The sequence below is a fragment of the Lolium rigidum genome, chromosome 6 (assembly GCF_022539505.1).
Source record: "Lolium rigidum isolate FL_2022 chromosome 6, APGP_CSIRO_Lrig_0.1, whole genome shotgun sequence".
Classification (NCBI taxonomy): Eukaryota; Viridiplantae; Streptophyta; class Magnoliopsida; order Poales; family Poaceae; genus Lolium; species Lolium rigidum.
In genome coordinates this window covers 28,732,368-28,749,307 of record NC_061513.1, presented here as the reverse complement: position 1 = coordinate 28,749,307, position 16,940 = coordinate 28,732,368, and the positions used below count along the sequence as shown (strand labels likewise).

General features: G+C 44.3%; 1 protein-coding gene across 1 annotated transcript; it reads right to left on the bottom strand.

Annotated features, from left to right (window-relative positions):
• Positions 1 to 9,744: 9,744 nt before the first annotated feature.
• On the bottom strand, positions 9,745 to 12,930 carry LOC124661531 (amino-acid permease BAT1 homolog). The gene is made up of 7 exons (XM_047199395.1): positions 12,557 to 12,930; positions 11,756 to 11,774; positions 11,251 to 11,470; positions 10,921 to 11,102; positions 10,489 to 10,778; positions 10,254 to 10,383; positions 9,745 to 10,121 (listed from the first exon to the last, which is right to left on the bottom strand). Exons 1-7 carry the CDS (start codon positions 12,928 to 12,930, stop codon positions 9,768 to 9,770), a joined length of 1,569 nt encoding a protein of 522 aa, XP_047055351.1. The 3' UTR covers positions 9,745 to 9,767.
• Between the last annotated feature and the right edge of the window lie 4,010 nt (positions 12,931 to 16,940).

The following is a 16,940-nucleotide window of genomic DNA, read 5'->3' as shown; positions in this document are numbered from 1 at the left end:
CGGAGGGACCAAAATCGTCGGCCATGGTACACCAGCAACCACGGCGCGACTTCAACTTCGTCGGCCATGGCAACTTTTCTTGTAGTGTACCATGGTTTCTCACTGTGAATGGTAACAACATGTAACAATCGCTACAGTAATTTTTGGATGGTAATTACTTGATGATTTTTTTGATGTTAAATCTTTGATATAATTTTTTTTATCTTACTCGACAATAATCTCTCGGTACTAATTTCTAACATAAAACTTTCGATACTAATTATCGCATGGTAATTATTTGATGATTTGCATAATTCTTCAACAACATTTTGGCGGTGCATTAATCAAAAAAAATTTCACAGCGGCCCATTGTATTTTCCCGGCAATAATTATCCAACAATAATTTCCAGCGGTAATTGTTTTTTGCAAATCTTTGGTACAAATTTTTAAGAGGGTAGTACTTATCGTATTTTTGTTGCACATCTGCGGTGCCATCTACATTGTCTTTATTTTCTGGTATTCTATTTCTATATTGTCTAGCGGTTAATGATGGAGACAATGGAGCCCCCTCAGTGCTCCAATATGCGGCATTGTAGAGGCATTATTTCCTTCCAATCAGCGGCTACCACGTCGGTGATGGCGCGTGATGCACACGTCCGTTGGGAACCTCAAGAGGAAGGTGTGATGCGCACAGCAGTAAGTTTTCCCTCAGAAAGAAACCAAGGTTATCGAACCAGTAGGAGATGAAGGCCACGTGAAGGTTGTTGGTGGAGGAGTATAGTGCGGCGCAACACCAGGGATTCCGGCGCCAACGTGGAACCTGCACAACACAATCAAAATACTTTGCCCCAACTTAACAGAGTGAGGTTGTCAATCTCACCGGCTTGCTGTAAACAAAGGATTAAACGTATGGTGTGGAGAATGATGTTTGTTTGCGAAGAACAACAGAGAACAGAGTTTGCAGTAGATTGTATTTCAGATGTAAAAGAATGGACCGGGGTCCACAGTTCACTAGTGGTGTCTCTCCGATAAGAAATAGCATGTATAAATCATGATGACTAATATGAGATTTAATCAGGGTATTACGACAAAGTACATAGACCGCTATCCAGCATGCATCTATGACTAAAAAGTCCACCTTCGGGTTAGCATCCGCACCCCTTCCAGTATTAAGTTGCAAACAACAGACAATTGCATTAAGTATGGTGTGTAATGTAATCAACACAAATATCCTTAGACAAAGCATTGATGTTTTATCCCTAGTGGCAACAAGCACATCCACAACCTTAGAACTTTCTGTCACTGTCCCAGATTCAATGGAGGCATGAACCCACTATTGAGCATAAATACTCCCTCTTGGAGTCACAAGTATCAACTTGACCAGAGCCTCTACTAGCAACGGAGAGCATGCAAGAACATAAACAACACATATATGATAGATCAATAATCAACTTGATATTGTATTCCATATTCATCGGATCCCTACAAACACAACATGTAGCATTACAAATAGACGATCTTGATCATGATAGGCAGCTCACAAGATCTAACATGATAGCACAAGAGGAGAAGACAACCATCTAGCTACTGCTATGGACCCATAGTCCAAAGATGAACTACTCACACATCAATCCGGAGGCGATCATGGTGATGTAGAGTCCTCCGGGAGATGATTCCCCTCTCCGGCAGGGTGCCGGAGGCGATCTCCTGAATCCCCCGAGATGGGATTGGCGGTGGCAGCGTCTCTGGAACTTTTTCCGTATCGTGGCTCTCGGTAATAGGGTTTTCGCGACGGAGAGTATAAGTAGGCGGAAGGGCAGAGTCGGGAGAGGCACGGGGGCCCCACACCATAGGCCGGCGCGGGCCCCATGTTGGCCGCGCCGCCCTATGGTTAGGGCGCCTCGTGACCCCACTTCGTATCCTCTTTGGTCTTCTGGAAGCTCCGTGGAAAAATAAGACCCTGGGCGTTTGTTTCGTCCAATTCCGAGAATATTTCCTGTGTAAGATTTCTGAAACCAAAAACAGCACAAAACAGGAACTGACGCTTCGGCATCTCGTTAATAGGTTAGTGCCGAAAAATGCATATAAATGATGTAAAATGTGTATAAAACATGTGAGTATTATCATAAAACTAGCATGGAACATAAGAAATTATAGATACGTTTGAGACGTATCAGTCGGCTTTTATTATATTTTTGTTTTGTGTTTCTCCTCTTTTGTTCTTCAGAGGTATATTTTTTACCCAACATACCGGCCCGCTGGTAGTTACTATAGCATTTTTTCCACATCACTTTTTTAATTAATCGACGGTATTTCTTCCTGACACTTTTCGAACAATAATTTTCCAACGGTTACGGTAGTTTGTCGACGGTGAAATTTACCGGTAGTACTCTCCCTATTCTTTGACCATAACTTTCGAGATAACTTCCCAGGCTTAATTTCTTGGCATTAGTTACTTCATGTCGGGTTTTTTCTATTCTTTGACAATATTTCTTCAACACATTTTAGGAGCATAATGTTTACGACGGTAACACTTACGGTGATTTTGTTGACTTCTTCGACGGTAATTAATCCTTCATCGGCACATCGGTAATTATTCGACGCAAATCTTTAGCCTCAATAGAAATTTCCCTATGGTAATTATTTGACAGTAATTTTTACACGACGCGCAATTTTTCAAAGGTAAGTATTCGACAACATCAAATGTGAAAAGAAATTAGGCACACAACATGACTATGCCAAATTAAACACATGCACATCGTTGCACACTAAAAAGAGGGCGCAGCGTGCGCCGCGCTACACTTTCTAGTATATATCTTAGACATAAACCAAAATTTTAACACCCAGTTGCTAAGAAGAATAATGGGTGAATTGGATTCTTTCAAAACAAAATAGGAACATCTGGAGCCAATTATCTTGACTCGGTATCTTGGTCGCGGGTCCCTTCTTGTAGCCAAGTTTACAGATTCATGGGTCATGGTTCTGCTCAACTACAGCAGGTGAACTGGATCAAACTCCTCTTAAGATAAATCCATTTGGCTCCATCCAAGCGAGTTAGGAAAAATATGAAACAATCATCTGGTGACCTCTTTACCATCGAAAAATTCATGTTCCAATACTCTGGAGACGTATGTGAATATATGCATCAACCCTGAAATTAACTTCTTGTAAATTCAAGTGCAAATTCATTTTTACAACATTCTTCATGTCTCCTAGGCGGCTGTGGGAGTTGCTTCCTCAATGACGTTAGGGACAATTGCTTCCTTGATGGAGGTTGTGGTGCTTGAGTCCTCTATAGCCTACAGAGGGTGAGATGCATCAGGCACGTGGAGCAGAAGGTAGGCGGCCCGTGCAGAGGTGGGGATGGTGGGTTGCAGCGACGCCGACAGAGATGATGGGTAGCGTCGATGCCGAGGGAGGGTCATCGGTATGGTGAACGTTCGCGTCGGCGTGATGCTCTGTTTCTATGAGGTGACAGTTTGGTTTAACATGCGGTTACGTAATTAGTGGATATGGGATTGGATACGGTATTAGTAGAGAGGTTTGCTCAATGCGTTTAGCTCAACATTCATATGGTTTGGTTCATTGGATGATGTGTGTAAATAGCTTAGATTGTTTGGATCTGCCGCTCTAAGCTTTTCTGTATTAGTGGAGATTACCTACTTGTATGAGCAATTTTTTTACGAGCACTAGTTTGTTTATGTTCTACTTTGTGAAGAGAAAATACTACAATAGATATATTTATACTAAAGTTTATACCTCATTTAAACATGTGTATCATAATGTATTCTGAATTATGATTTTTTACCTAGAACACATACTTAACAAATAATAATGTTTCATAACATTACTTATAGATTTTTCTTTTACAGCCATAAGGTGTCACACCGAGAAATTAGCTTCTGCTAAATTTAAAATATGATGCAATAGCAGTTCTCCTTAAACTATTTTTTTGACATAAAATAAATAATATAGGTTATGATGCAATAGCAGTGTCCATCAATATCATGATAGAGATGTCAAAAGCATTACACAACAAATATCTAAGTAGCAATTCTATTTTATTAGTAGGTAAGTATAATTATAGAAGATTGTAGAGTATAAGCTGAACCATTTACGAATGTGTAATACAAGTTAGGTTCACAAGTTAATTGAAAACATATGAATGATCTACATTCGGTATTGAAATAGAAATTCTGAAGTATACACCATTCATTGTTGTCATCGAAGGTTCCGGTTTGGGCATGCAACCCAGTGATACGTTGCAAAAGTATCTATAAATCCTCCATGCTTGTTTTACAGCAATTTTTATATGATTTATTTACACTTCGTTTCGCTTTTATATATTTTCCGGAACTAACCTATTGACAAGATGTCATAGTGCCGGTTCCCTGTTTTCTGCTGTTTTTGTATTTCAGAAAAGTTGTACAGGAAATATTCTCGGAATTGGACGAAACAAAAGCCGAAGTTCCTAATTTACCGAAACAAAGATGGAGTCCAGAGGATAGACGGAGGGGCGCCAGAGGGTGGCCACACCAGGCCATGGCGCGGCCCCATCCCTGGCTGCGCCATGGGGTGGTGTGCCCCCCCGGGCACCCACCGACCTCGCCCTTCCGCCTACTTATTCACGATCTCGGGAAAAACCTAAATACCCAAGCCTCCATCCACGAAAAGTTCCGTCACGGCGGCCATCGCCGACCCTATCTCGGGAGGGTTCTGAAGCTCTTCCCGGGACCCTGCCGGGGAGGGAGATCATCACCGGAGGGCTCTACATCGCCATGCCCGCCTCCGAAGTGATGCGTGAGTAGTTCATCCCTGGACTATGGATCCATAGCAGTAGCTAGATGGTTGTCTTCTCCAATTTGTACATCATGTTTAGATCTTGTGAGATGCCTATCATGATCAATATTATCCTTATGTAATGCTACATGTTGTGTTTGATGGGATCCGATGAATATTGAATACTATGTTGAGATCGATTATATACTTTTCATATGATATTTGTGATCTTGCATGCTCTCCGTTGCTAGTAGATTCTCTGGCCAGGTATGTACTTGTAACTCCAAGAGGGAGTATTTATGCTCGATAGGGGATTCATGCCTCTAGTAATCTGGAAGAGTGACAATAACTTCTAAGATTGTAGATGTGTTGTTGCTACTAGGGAAAAACAACAATGCTTTGTCTAAGGATAATTCTATTGTTTATTTTACACACATTGCTTAATGCGATAATCTGTTGCTTGCAACTTAATACTGAAAGGGTTCGGACGATAAACGGAAGGCGGATTTATTAGTTATAGACGTAGTTGAATTACGGTCTATGTGTCATATTATAATGCCCAAATAAATATCATAGTAATCATCTTGTCATGTACGATCTTTATTCTGTCAATTGCCTAACAGTAATTTATTCACCCAACATGTTATTTATTTTTATGGAGAGACACCTCTAGTGAACTATGGACCCCGGTTCTTTCTTTTACACTGATAAAATCATCATGTTCTGTTTACTTACTGCAAACATTGTTCTCTTTTAATTCCACTGCAAACAAACACCTCTTTCCACACTATACTGTTAATCCTTTGTTTTCAGCAAAACCGGTAAGATTGACAACCTCACTGTAACGTTGGGCAAAGTATTTTGGTTGTGTTGTGTGCAGGTTCTACGTTGTTACTGACGCTGGTAGTGCGCCCTGCCACAAGTCAGCTAGCAACACCTTCAAAAGTTACGCCTTTCTCCTACTGGTCGATTAAACCTTGGTTTCTTACTGAGGGAAAACTTGCTACTGTGCTCATCATACCTTCCTCTTATGGTTCCCCAACGATATGCAATCTGCGTTCATCACCCGGCTATCGTTTCTTAATTAGTCTCCCAGTCTGCAAAACATATGTTACATGACACACATATTAAGTGGAATTCATATCTATGTAAAGTGAGCAAAAGTCCCCTAGCATCGTCCGCACCGGTCAACTCGAGGGGGGGCATCTCCGTTGCTGGCATCGCCGTAGTGGTGTCGTCTCCTACCCCTAAAGCTGGATGGTATATAGCTCACAATGGACATGTTGGTCGGTGTTGCAAGTTTGGTAATGCGCGCAAGTGGTTTCCGGCGATAATCGAGCTTACGATTTCCCAATGCCGAGCAGGATCCCAGTGGCTCGTGGGGGGGGGGGGGATCCTAGTGACGCACGGTGGTGGGAGTAGGGGTGTAAACAGATCGGATCGGATCAGATTTTTATCATACCATATCCTTTACCACATATTTTTCTCGGATTCGGATCGAAGCGGATATTGACCGGTTTCGAATTCGAATGTGGATATACGGGACTACAGATTCGAATCGGAAATAGAGCGGACTCGGACTGGATACAAAAAATTCAGATATATGCTCCTATCAGTGTATATATATATAATTCTTGCAAATCGCGAGAGGAATTTATACTTTTAATCTTGCGTAGTTAAGAAAAAAGAGATATAATTTACGTTAAAACTCAAGCATTGAGAGGATCTAGAGCTAAACATGCTCGCCAAATAAATTCGATAACTCAATATGGCTACTAACCTTGTGAGAATGGCATTGCCTTTTGATTCAAAATCGGATTATCCGCTTAAAAACCTTGGGATTATCCTAATTACATTTCGGATAATCCATATTTCCATGGTATTTGCTATACCATATCCTATATGATATCCGGAGCACCACTTCGAAATCGAAAATCCTTATCCGCCGGATTCTTTGAAATCATATATGAACACCTTAAAACGGATTCGAGGCTGATTTAGGCGCGGAAATTATCCCATCCGTTTACTCAGGTAGGAGGGATGGGATCGGTCGGGAGCTGCTGTAGCTCCAACCCAGATCTACGAACGTGCTGATGTTCCAGTGGCTTGGCCATGCACAATAGCTCCTGCCGGTGGATTGATTCGGTATGAGGCTTTTACAATATAGAATCCTCGGTCTGATCTCGACTTGGCTTGCACACCAAGATGGTTGTTCAGCAGGCCTGGTTGGCCGAGCGTCAGATCCCTTGGGCCGACTGGACATGTCTTCATGCTAGATGATCTTACCCAGGACCATGATCTCGACATGATCCATTTGAAATTGAGTAACACCATTCCTTTGATCTAAAGGTGATCCACAAGAAAACAAAACTCATTAGGATTGGAATCCTAAAAAATCATAAGAAATTCTTACAATCCCAAGGGACCCTCTAAACTTGGTGTGCATTCCACCTATAGTCCTTTTTTGAACAAACGTTCCACCTAAAGTCCTGATATGGAAGCCACCAAGATTCTGCTTACTGGGTATGCCCGAAAGAAGTGGCCCACCAAAACTAGTTGTGGAAACGCATGAAGCCATTGCGATTTTCCAGAAAATGTTTTCTCTAGGTTCAGTCCACAATCCCGCTCGTATCTGATAGACTGAGCCCGAAAATTAATAAGGTGGCGGTTGGAATTCTTAATTTCGCAATGTCGTTCCTCGATACCATAAAGTGCTCATACCGTCACTCCTTTTTTTTCATTCCAACCTATATTGTTCTTGTAAGGTAGGAGATACAAAAGACGAAAAATACGGTGAAGTTGATGGTGCAAGATGAAGATATATTTTGTCCCGCTTATTCTGATTGTAATTCATGTCCCAATTAGAGATGTTTACATGCCAAGGAAATCAGAACCAACCAGTGGATTCCCCAATCCATCCTACCAAGAAAAGAATCTAGTATGTCCCACCAAAGAGAGAATCTATTCTTTGCACGCATTAACTATTTTATACTGTTTGCAGTTTGCAGATAACTGAAACTCCTCCCTCCCGAAACCCTAGCAGCCTCCCGCCGCCGCCGCCGGTGGCGCTGCCGGGCAAAGACCGCGGGGCGTGGCGGCGGCGGCCTTTCCTCGTGGCGCGTAGCGGCCGGCGGCCGGGATATTCCCTCGACGCTGCGGAGGCGGCCCCTGACTCCCGTGTGGATGGCTGGGCGGCGGCGGTCGGACGCGGATGGCGGGGCGGCGGCGGCCAGACTTGATCTTTGCTTTGGCTCCCCCACCTCCCGTCGGCGGCACGCCGGTGGTGGCTGGTGGTGGGCGGCGATCTGCGCCATCCTCTCCGCCTCTCGCCGGTGCGTGGTGATGATCTCGGGATTCTCCCGCGGCACGAGGTCGCCCGGGGCAGCAGCCTTGGGGTCGACAGTGGAGGCAGCCCTCTTCTTCGCCCGAGATGGCCGGTCTGCGGATGGTGGTGCCGGGTCTTTTCGATCTGTCACCGTGTACCGGCGGTGAGGTGGATAGGCATGGAAGCCGGCGACGGCTTATATCGCCGGTGGACGGCTGGCGTTCGGCTGCGGCGTTGCCCAGGGCGTGTGCGGTGTCTCCGGACAACACGGTCTGCGCTTGGTGTCTCCGGCGGCAGCTGTGGCCAGCCTGGGATGGTCACCGGCGCGAGGGCCCGACCTGAATAAAGGCGGCAGTCCTAGGGTCTCTCTTAGGCGAAGATGAAGACTAACATGAGGTTTGCTCTTCTCGTTCTGGATGGAGTGTTGAGTTTCGGAAGGCTCCACCGGCGAATGTAACAGTGCTTTTTGCCTGGAGTTTGCTGGATCAGTGGTATTCGGTCGTGCGCACCCATGCTTTTATTCCGACCGTTTCTTTCTCCAGGGAGCGGCGCGAAGCTCTTTTTCTGTGATGACATCAAGTGACTATGGATCCCTGATGAAAGTCGGAAGAAGAGAATTTCATGAAGGACGGATGGGAGGACTAGCTAAGGGAGGTTCAAGTCTCCGCGCTGTTGAGAGACTTGCTTGGTGTTCTGGACTTCACAGCAGCGGTATGAAAGTGGGGGCGACAACACAGGTGAAGTTCAGAGTCCTACATTTCGGGGTGAAAACCCAAGGTCTGGCCTTAACTGGTTGTGTTTGGCAATGATCATGTTGGAGGCATTGTTTTGAGAGCGGGGACTATCTTCAGGGCGAAAACCTAAGATCTTTGATCGGGCGACGACTGTGTTAGAGCACTGTTCCCTTATTGAAGGCGTCGTTTTTGGAGAGTATGTATTTCAGGTGTTTTCTTGGCGGTGGATGTATTGCTGTTGTTAGGCCCGAGATACTGTAGCGGGACTTTTGTTTCTTAGTTTTATTTTTTATTTTTTGGTTGTGTGCATCCGTAGTGCCATTAGGGTGGTACGTTGTTGCAGAGGCTGGGTGTAATTGATATCTTTTGATATTAATATATTCCCTTTATCTAAAAAAAATATTATAAGAAAGTTTGAGCATTTTGTTGCTTAACAAAAAAACTTATGACAAACTGCATGAAACACGATAGACCTTTGTGTGCAATATTTCCAGACTTATCTATAAACAATGAATAACTTCTTACTAACTGAAATTTCCTTGTAACAGAACTAATTTGAACAGTGAAAGTTATACTTACTTCAAAGAGTTCGTTATGAGAAAGTGAAATATGTAAACACAATTAAATTCACATATATTATTTAGTAATAATTAAGATCTTTCCAGTAAATAGTATATTTTTGATACGTAATCTGCTTTGGTAGGGATTAGCCTTTTGTATATTCACCCCCCTCTCTCGTGCCCTAAGTAGGCCGCAAAACTACGCTGCCATAGTTCTAATTACATAGAAACACTGAGTACACTACTAATGATATGTGTATAAGAACTGTAGTTGTTGCGCTGACCTTTCCAGATATATGAACCTACCTTGGGAACCTTCACATACAATAAAATTTGGTAAATGATAATTCAGCTCCATGTGCAGTTAAGCTTACAAGACCCAGGATTCTACTATGTATCAACATTTATGTTTATGATGGGTCCCCTGAACCAGAACCGAGCATGGAACACCCATGCAAGGATGGTGAGCAGCAGCACCCCGCCGACGGCCACCGGTGTGTAGTTGAAATTGTCCTTAACTATTGGGTACGCCACCGGCAAGGAGAAGAGCACGGTGACGAAGGCCACCCATAGGACGGCTGCCCAGCCAACGACGACCCCATACCTGCCAAGATGAAATGGCCCCGGAACAAATGCCTTGCGCGCCGCTGTCACCCGGAAGAAGATGGGCAGTGCATAGGAGATGTACAGCCCCAATGTAGCGATGGACACCATCGCCTGGAACGCCACCTGGCTCCCCAATGACTACACATTCGAAAGACACAAGGAAAATAAACGAGATATAAGTAAGTATGTCGAGGCACTGAGTCCACTAGAGGAGGCTATGGCATTGGCATGATAATGTAATCGTGCTCTCTGAAATCTGAATGTGTGTACCGTGAGGGCCATGGCGAAGGCTACGAATACAGAGAGCCATACAACATTCAAAGGCACCTCGTGCTTGCTCACTCGGTACCAGACATGGGAGTAAGGCATGGCCCCATCCCTGGAGAAGGCATACCCCATCCTACATCACACAAGAGAGACGGCAAATTAAAATACCGCAACACCAATTTAACATTTTGTCTCACTTTATGTGTATACAAAGGTGATGATAATTCAGCAACCAAACCTTGAGTTGCTAGTGATGCAGGCGACACCGCAGAGGAATATGGCAACAGCGACGATGCCGAGGCATACAAGACCACCAATGCCGCTGCCATATCTGGAGTGGAATGTGGAGTAGAGAGCCTGGGCTATGGCGTACCCACCGGCGTCATTGTCGGTGCTTAGCAGGTATGGTATGTCTGTCACAATGGATGTCAGCGCCACTAGGTAAATCCACCCGAAGATCGACGAAAGAGCCACCGCGGCGATGAGCCCGATCGGGCCACTCTTGTCTGCGTTCTTTGTTTCTTCGGTCTACACGTATGTAAGAGCAAGAACATCATCGTCCATCACCCTATCTTTCAATTGGACTCCATATGTAAGTAAATAAATGGGCTGTATATGAAATTAGTAATAGAAGTTTATGTGGGAATAAATTGACATAATTATTATATACCATGTGAGCAGATGTATCATAGCCGATCATGGAGTACTGGCTCATCAGCAGACCCACGGCTAGAATATAAGGCTTGCTATGAATCCCCATGCCATTGTCCGTGTTGAAATGTGTAAATATGAACTTGGTGCTTGCCCTCTCCTTGGCAACGGATGGGATCAAGATTACCAGCACAAAGACACCTACAATTGCTCAGAGTACAGACATACCAAGTACTTAAGGACAAACAAATTTATGTGTATATGTTGCCAACCTATGAGTATCTAGTATCAACACATCCAAAAAAAAAAAGTTGCTCGTCAAAATAAAACAAAGTAAAAATATATATACCTGCAACATTCCAGAAAACGCCTAGTTGCCCGAACCAGGAAAGCCAGTGGATGGGGAGGCTGTTGATTAGGCCATGAAGCAGCAGGATGAGCCCGTATATGGCCAAGATGACATACTTGGAAGCTACGTAGCCGCCGCCGTTGGCGCCGCCCGTGGCCAGCAAGATGATCACCTGAATGAGCTGCGCCAACGAGAAGTCGACGCTCGTAGTTGTGGCCCACTAGGACGGTCAAGAAAAGAAGCTAAGACTGCGTCAGCAACGTGCCATCTTATCAAACATTTCTAATCATGCGTGACTTCAGTGCATCTTCCAATTGCGTAGAAGATTGACACTGACGGTCACAACTCTGAACAGGAAAATTTCAGGACTTCAAGTAGGTAATGGAATTGGAGGGGATATTTATTTTCCAAAAGTAATACTAGTATTACTTCTAACTTAACACAACAGTTGTCTGAAGCAGCCAACAAATTCAGAAATGGTAGAGGGGTCAAGAAGTTGCAGTACCTGTCCAACAATGTTAAACCTGAAAAACATAGCATGAGACCAAACTTTAATTAGAGACCAAAAACTAGGGAAACTCCAAATGGAGGCCGAGCTACATGTAACTCTTTATTTTCAACAATTTAAAATTATAGTTTTAAGTTTCAAAAAAAACTGGAAAAAAAACCTTGATGTAGACAATGATGAAACCTAATAACATGCAAAATCTCAATGTGAAATTATTTGTATTGTAGATTACACAAAAATGAAAAAATCCAACAGATTTTATAGTTTTGAAATGTGCACTATTCACTATTCTTCGATCTACACATTTGTCTTTTTTGTGTAGCCAAAACTACTAAGAATTTTATATTAAGATTTTACATGTTTGTAGATACCATCATTGGCAACATCCAGGATTTTTAGTCAGAATTTTTTGAAACTTCAAAATATGACTTCAAAATTTTCAAAATAAAAAGCTACATGTAGCTCGGCCTCCATTAGTCCACTCTCCCCGAGAACCACTAGTATGTTGTGCTTTGTGAAAGTAACGTAGAGAAACTATGAGTCGCGCTTTTATTTTATAATATAGTAGTACTATACTATATGTTCTACAAAACGATCGATCTTGGCCGCATCTGTAGATATTCCATTTCAGCAAAATCCTTAGAAATGGTCAGAGATCCCTAAGCAGAACATGGCGCCGGCTAATTAAGCATTCATTTTTTTCGTAGATGTTCATTCTAATAATTCAGCATGGACGCTGGTGGCCAATCGAGAGAGATTATTTGGTGCAGGCCTAACTAGTACTGTGCACGTACGTACCAGCCGGTGACCCAGGATGCCAGAGGCGCCCACTTCTTGCCGGCGAGCTTGGCGCTCCAGTAGTAGAGCCCGCCGGAGGTCGGGTACGCCGAGCAGATCTCCGCCATGGACAGCGCCACGCAGCCGTTGAAGGAGGCCACCACCAGCCACCCGAGCGTCATGGACGCCGGGCCGCCGTAGCGGAGCCCCGTGTTGTACGTGGAGGTGACGCCCGTCAGCACGGAGATGATGGAGAAGGAGAAGGCGAAGTTGGACACCACGCTGAGGCCGCGCTTCAGCTCCTGCTTGTATCCAAGCTGGTGCAGCCGGGCTTGGTCCGCGTCGGCCGTGTCGCCGGCGACGGCCACCGCGACAGAGGGCGACGACACGGCCATCGATCGATCTCCCTTGCTTCCCCTGCTTTGTTTATGCGTGGCCGGCCGCAGGTTGCTACTGCTTAGGAGTGCAGGGAGCAAGGGAGGGAGCCTGATGGTAGTGGAGAGGATCCACACGTTTGCGGCGCCGTTCCGGCAGCAAAGCAAATCATGCAGGAGTTCTTATACTGGTCGATATCCCCGTTCCGTGCTGTGATTCAGCGTGTGTGACCTGTCCATTCATCATGCAGCAATCTATTCAACGTGTTACTACCATTTTTCCAGGGGGAAATAATTTTGACAACTACCTGTCCATTCATTCCTGTCTCTCTCTTGTACGAAAACTGAAATGATCATTGAATGTAAGTATGCTACTATTCCTTTTCAAAAAAATTATGCCAGTCGATGACAGAAGGCGGAATATCATGTTATGGCACAACAACAATCATTATTCGCCTTGATGAGGCTCAAGATTTTCGGGATCTCTCTTTGGATGAAACCGACTTAAGGGGGGGGGGACTAAGAGCAACCCCACTCGTTGGCGCTCCCCACGCTCAAATCCGGCGAAATTTTCGTCCGGATTGGAGGAAAATTTGGCCTGGGGAGCGCCGAAGTTCCAGCCGTCCCGGGGAATTTACGCAGGCTAGAGCATGGAATCTTCACTGACACGCGCGCCAGATCGCGGAATTTGCTCCATCCGGAGTCCCGGGCAACACCCCGGGAGACCGAGAATGGCCTGGGGAGTCCGGACGGATTTAGGCCAAATCCGGACGAAAACGAGAAGTTGGGGGCGTGACTGGGCTAGTTTTGTCCGTCCGGATGAAAAAAAGAGGCCCCGGGGGGCTATCGGGGGGCATGAGTGGAGATGCTCTAAAGAGATGTGACATTTCTATGATTGACAGAGATCAAGAAAAGAGGAACGGATGCACATTGCAAATTTAAAGGAAGGGGGTGCCAGTATTAAATTTGTTGTACAAAAACTGAATCTTTTTCAACTATGCGTACAATTTGTCACTATCACAAGATTGTTAAAAATAGTTTCCATCCCCTCTCTTTATACAGTATACTATCTCATTTATGTGCCCTATAACATGTAACCTAGACCCCCAACAGGGTCATCGCTTCTGCCACAATCACATGATATCAGATGTCCCTCTTCCATGACCTAGCCGCTAGAAAACCCATCTACACCAAAAACCGATCTCCCCTCCTGCTCCCATGTCATCCCCCACATCGACAATTGTTCTGATAGCAGCCATGGCCCCCCTCCCTCTCAAAAGCTTACCGACATAATTTCCTGTTCTGGAAGGCACTTGTGTACCCTCCCATGTGAGGTGGGTAGGTCACCGGTCTACTTGACGGCTCAGACATCACACCGGTCAAGACACTAGTGGTCGAGGATGCTGAGAAGAAAAGGACAACTGTGTCAAACCCGGCTTACGCTGTTTGGATCTCATGGGATGGACACGTGATGGATTTGGTTCCAAACTATACTAAACTAAGGTGATAAATTTCCCTACTGAAGGTATTCTTAACACAAAACAAAACTATAAGTCTCTTACCATCTTTTGTGTTGTGCCTGGTGGCAAAATCTCCATCTATGCAACAAAAAGAAGTTTTCTTTTCGTTCAACAGAATGTGTATTCTTTGGTTGTAGCCCTCGCTGTACGGGAGTTACATTTTTTGATGTTTCTACTTATTGTTTCTATATTTCTCGAGATGTTTTATTTGATAAAAATGTGTTCCCATATGCTTCCCTTCATCTAAACTTTGTCTCCTGCCTCTGTACTGACATCCTTCTTTTACCTACACATTTATCTTCCACCACATCAAATCATGGGTATGTGCATATTGATGATCATATGTATTTCCCTATTATACATGTGGTTACTAATCATGGCCAGAATAAAGGATAACATCATGCTACAACAAGTAATACTGACGAAGATTTAGTTGCAGTAGAAAATTCTAGTGAAATTGGAGCAGAAATAGAAGAAACAAGTGCAAATACATATTCACTAGAAGACGAAACCAATGTTAGATCCAGTGTTAATGCATGTGCTGCCTAGGATCAGGCCCCGGGCTGATTCTTCTACTGATCCGCCCACACATGCAGATTTGGTGATCCCCCTGTCGCCGATCAATACCCTTCAATGTTCCCTTCTCAGCACAGCGGTGATACGTCTCCAACGTATCTATAATTTCTTATGTTCCATGCTAGTTTTATGACAATACCTACATGTTTTATTCACACTCTATAATGTTTTTATGCATTTTTTGGGACTAACCTATTAACAAGATGCCACAGTGCCAGTTCCTGTTTTCTGCTGTTTTTGATTTCAGAAAAGTTGTTTTACAAATATTCTCGGAATTGGACGAAACAAAAGTCCACGGCCCTATTTTCCACGGAGTGTTCCAGAAGACCGAAGAGGAGTCGAGGAAGGCCAGCAGGGGGCCCTCCCCATATGGCGGCGCGGGGGGCCCCACTGCCGCGTCGTGACGTGGGGAGGGAGCCCCCTGGCTCCACCGACGCTGCCCCTTCGCCTATTTATTCCTTCGTCCCCGAAAACCCTAGAACCGAGAGCCAAAAATACCAGAACAGTTCCAGAGACGCTGCCGCCGTCAACCCTAACTCGGGGGGTTCAGAAGATCTCCTCCGGCACCCTGCCGGAGAGGGGAATCATCACCGGAGGGCTCTACATCACCATGCCCGCCTCCGGACTGATGCGTGAGTAGTTCATCCTTGGACTACGGGTCCATAGCAATAGCTAGATGGTTGTCTTCTCCTATTGTGCTATCATGTTTAGATCTTGTGAGCTGCCTATCATGATCAAGATCATCTATTTGTAATGCTACATGGTGTGTTTGTTGGGATCCGATGAATATGGAATACTATGTCAAGTTGATTATAGATCTATCATATATGTGTTGTTTATGATCTTGCATGCTCTCCGTTGCTAGTAGAGGCTCTGGCCAAGTTGATACTTGTAACTCCAACAGGGAGTATTTATGCTAGATAGTGGGTTCATGTCTCCATTGAATGCGGGGAGTGACAGCAACCCCTAAGGTTGTGGATGTGCTTGTTGCCACTAGGGATAAAACATCAATGCTCGTCTAAGGATATTTGTATTGTTTACATTACGCACAGTACTTAATGCAATTGTCTGTTGCTTGCAACTTAATACTGAAAGGGGTGCGGATGCTAACCCGAAGGTGGATTTTTTAGGCATAGATGCATGCTGGATGGCGGTCTATGTTCTTTGTCGTAATGCCCTAAGTAAATCTCATAGTAGTCATCATGATATGTATGTGCATTGTTATGCCCGCTCTATTTGTCAATTGCCCAACTGTAATTTGTTTACCCAACATGTTATTTATCTTATTGGAGAGACACCACTAGTGAACTGTGGACCCCGGTCCATTCTTTTACATCTGAAATTCATCCTACTGCAATCATTGTTCTCTTTTGTTTTCTGCAAACAAACATCATTTTCCTTACCATACATTTAATCATTTATTTCCAGCAAGCCGGTGAGATTGACAACCTCACTGTTAAGTTGGGGCAAAGTAGTTTGATTGTGTTGTGCAGGTTCCACGTTGGCACCGAAATCTCTGGTGTTACGCCGCACTACACTCCTTCACCAACAACCTTCACGTGATCTTCATCTCCTACTGGTTCGATAACCTTGGTTTCTTACTGAGGGAAAACTCGATGCTGTACTCATCATACCTTCCTCTTGGGGTTCCCAACGGACGTGTGCTTTACCGTCACAAGCAGCTACTTTTCTGGTGCCGTTGCCGGGGAGATCAAGACACGCTGCAAGGGGAGTCTCTCACACCCAATCTCTTTACTTTGTTTATTGTCTTGCTTTATTTTATTTTCTGTCTTGTTTGCTTTCTTTATATCAAAAACACAAAAAATTAGTTACTTGTTTTACTTTATTTAATTCGGTTTTGCTTTATTTATTTTTATTATTGCTAAAATGAGTACTCCTGAGAACACTAAGTTGTGTGACTTCACTAGCACAAAT

Bases quoted from the DNA above. Each gene is read 5' to 3' on its own strand.
- LOC124661531 (XM_047199395.1), bottom strand. From the start codon at position 12,930: ATGGCCGTGTCGTCGCCCTCTGTCGCGGTGGCCGTCGCCGGCGACACG. The intron at 10,779-10,920 runs GTATATAATAAT...ACATACGTGTAG, and splicing joins ATGATACATCTGCTCACATG to ACCGAAGAAACAAAGAACGC. The intron at 10,384-10,488 runs GTTTGGTTGCTG...TGTGTGATGTAG, and splicing joins TGCATCACTAGCAACTCAAG to GATGGGGTATGCCTTCTCCA.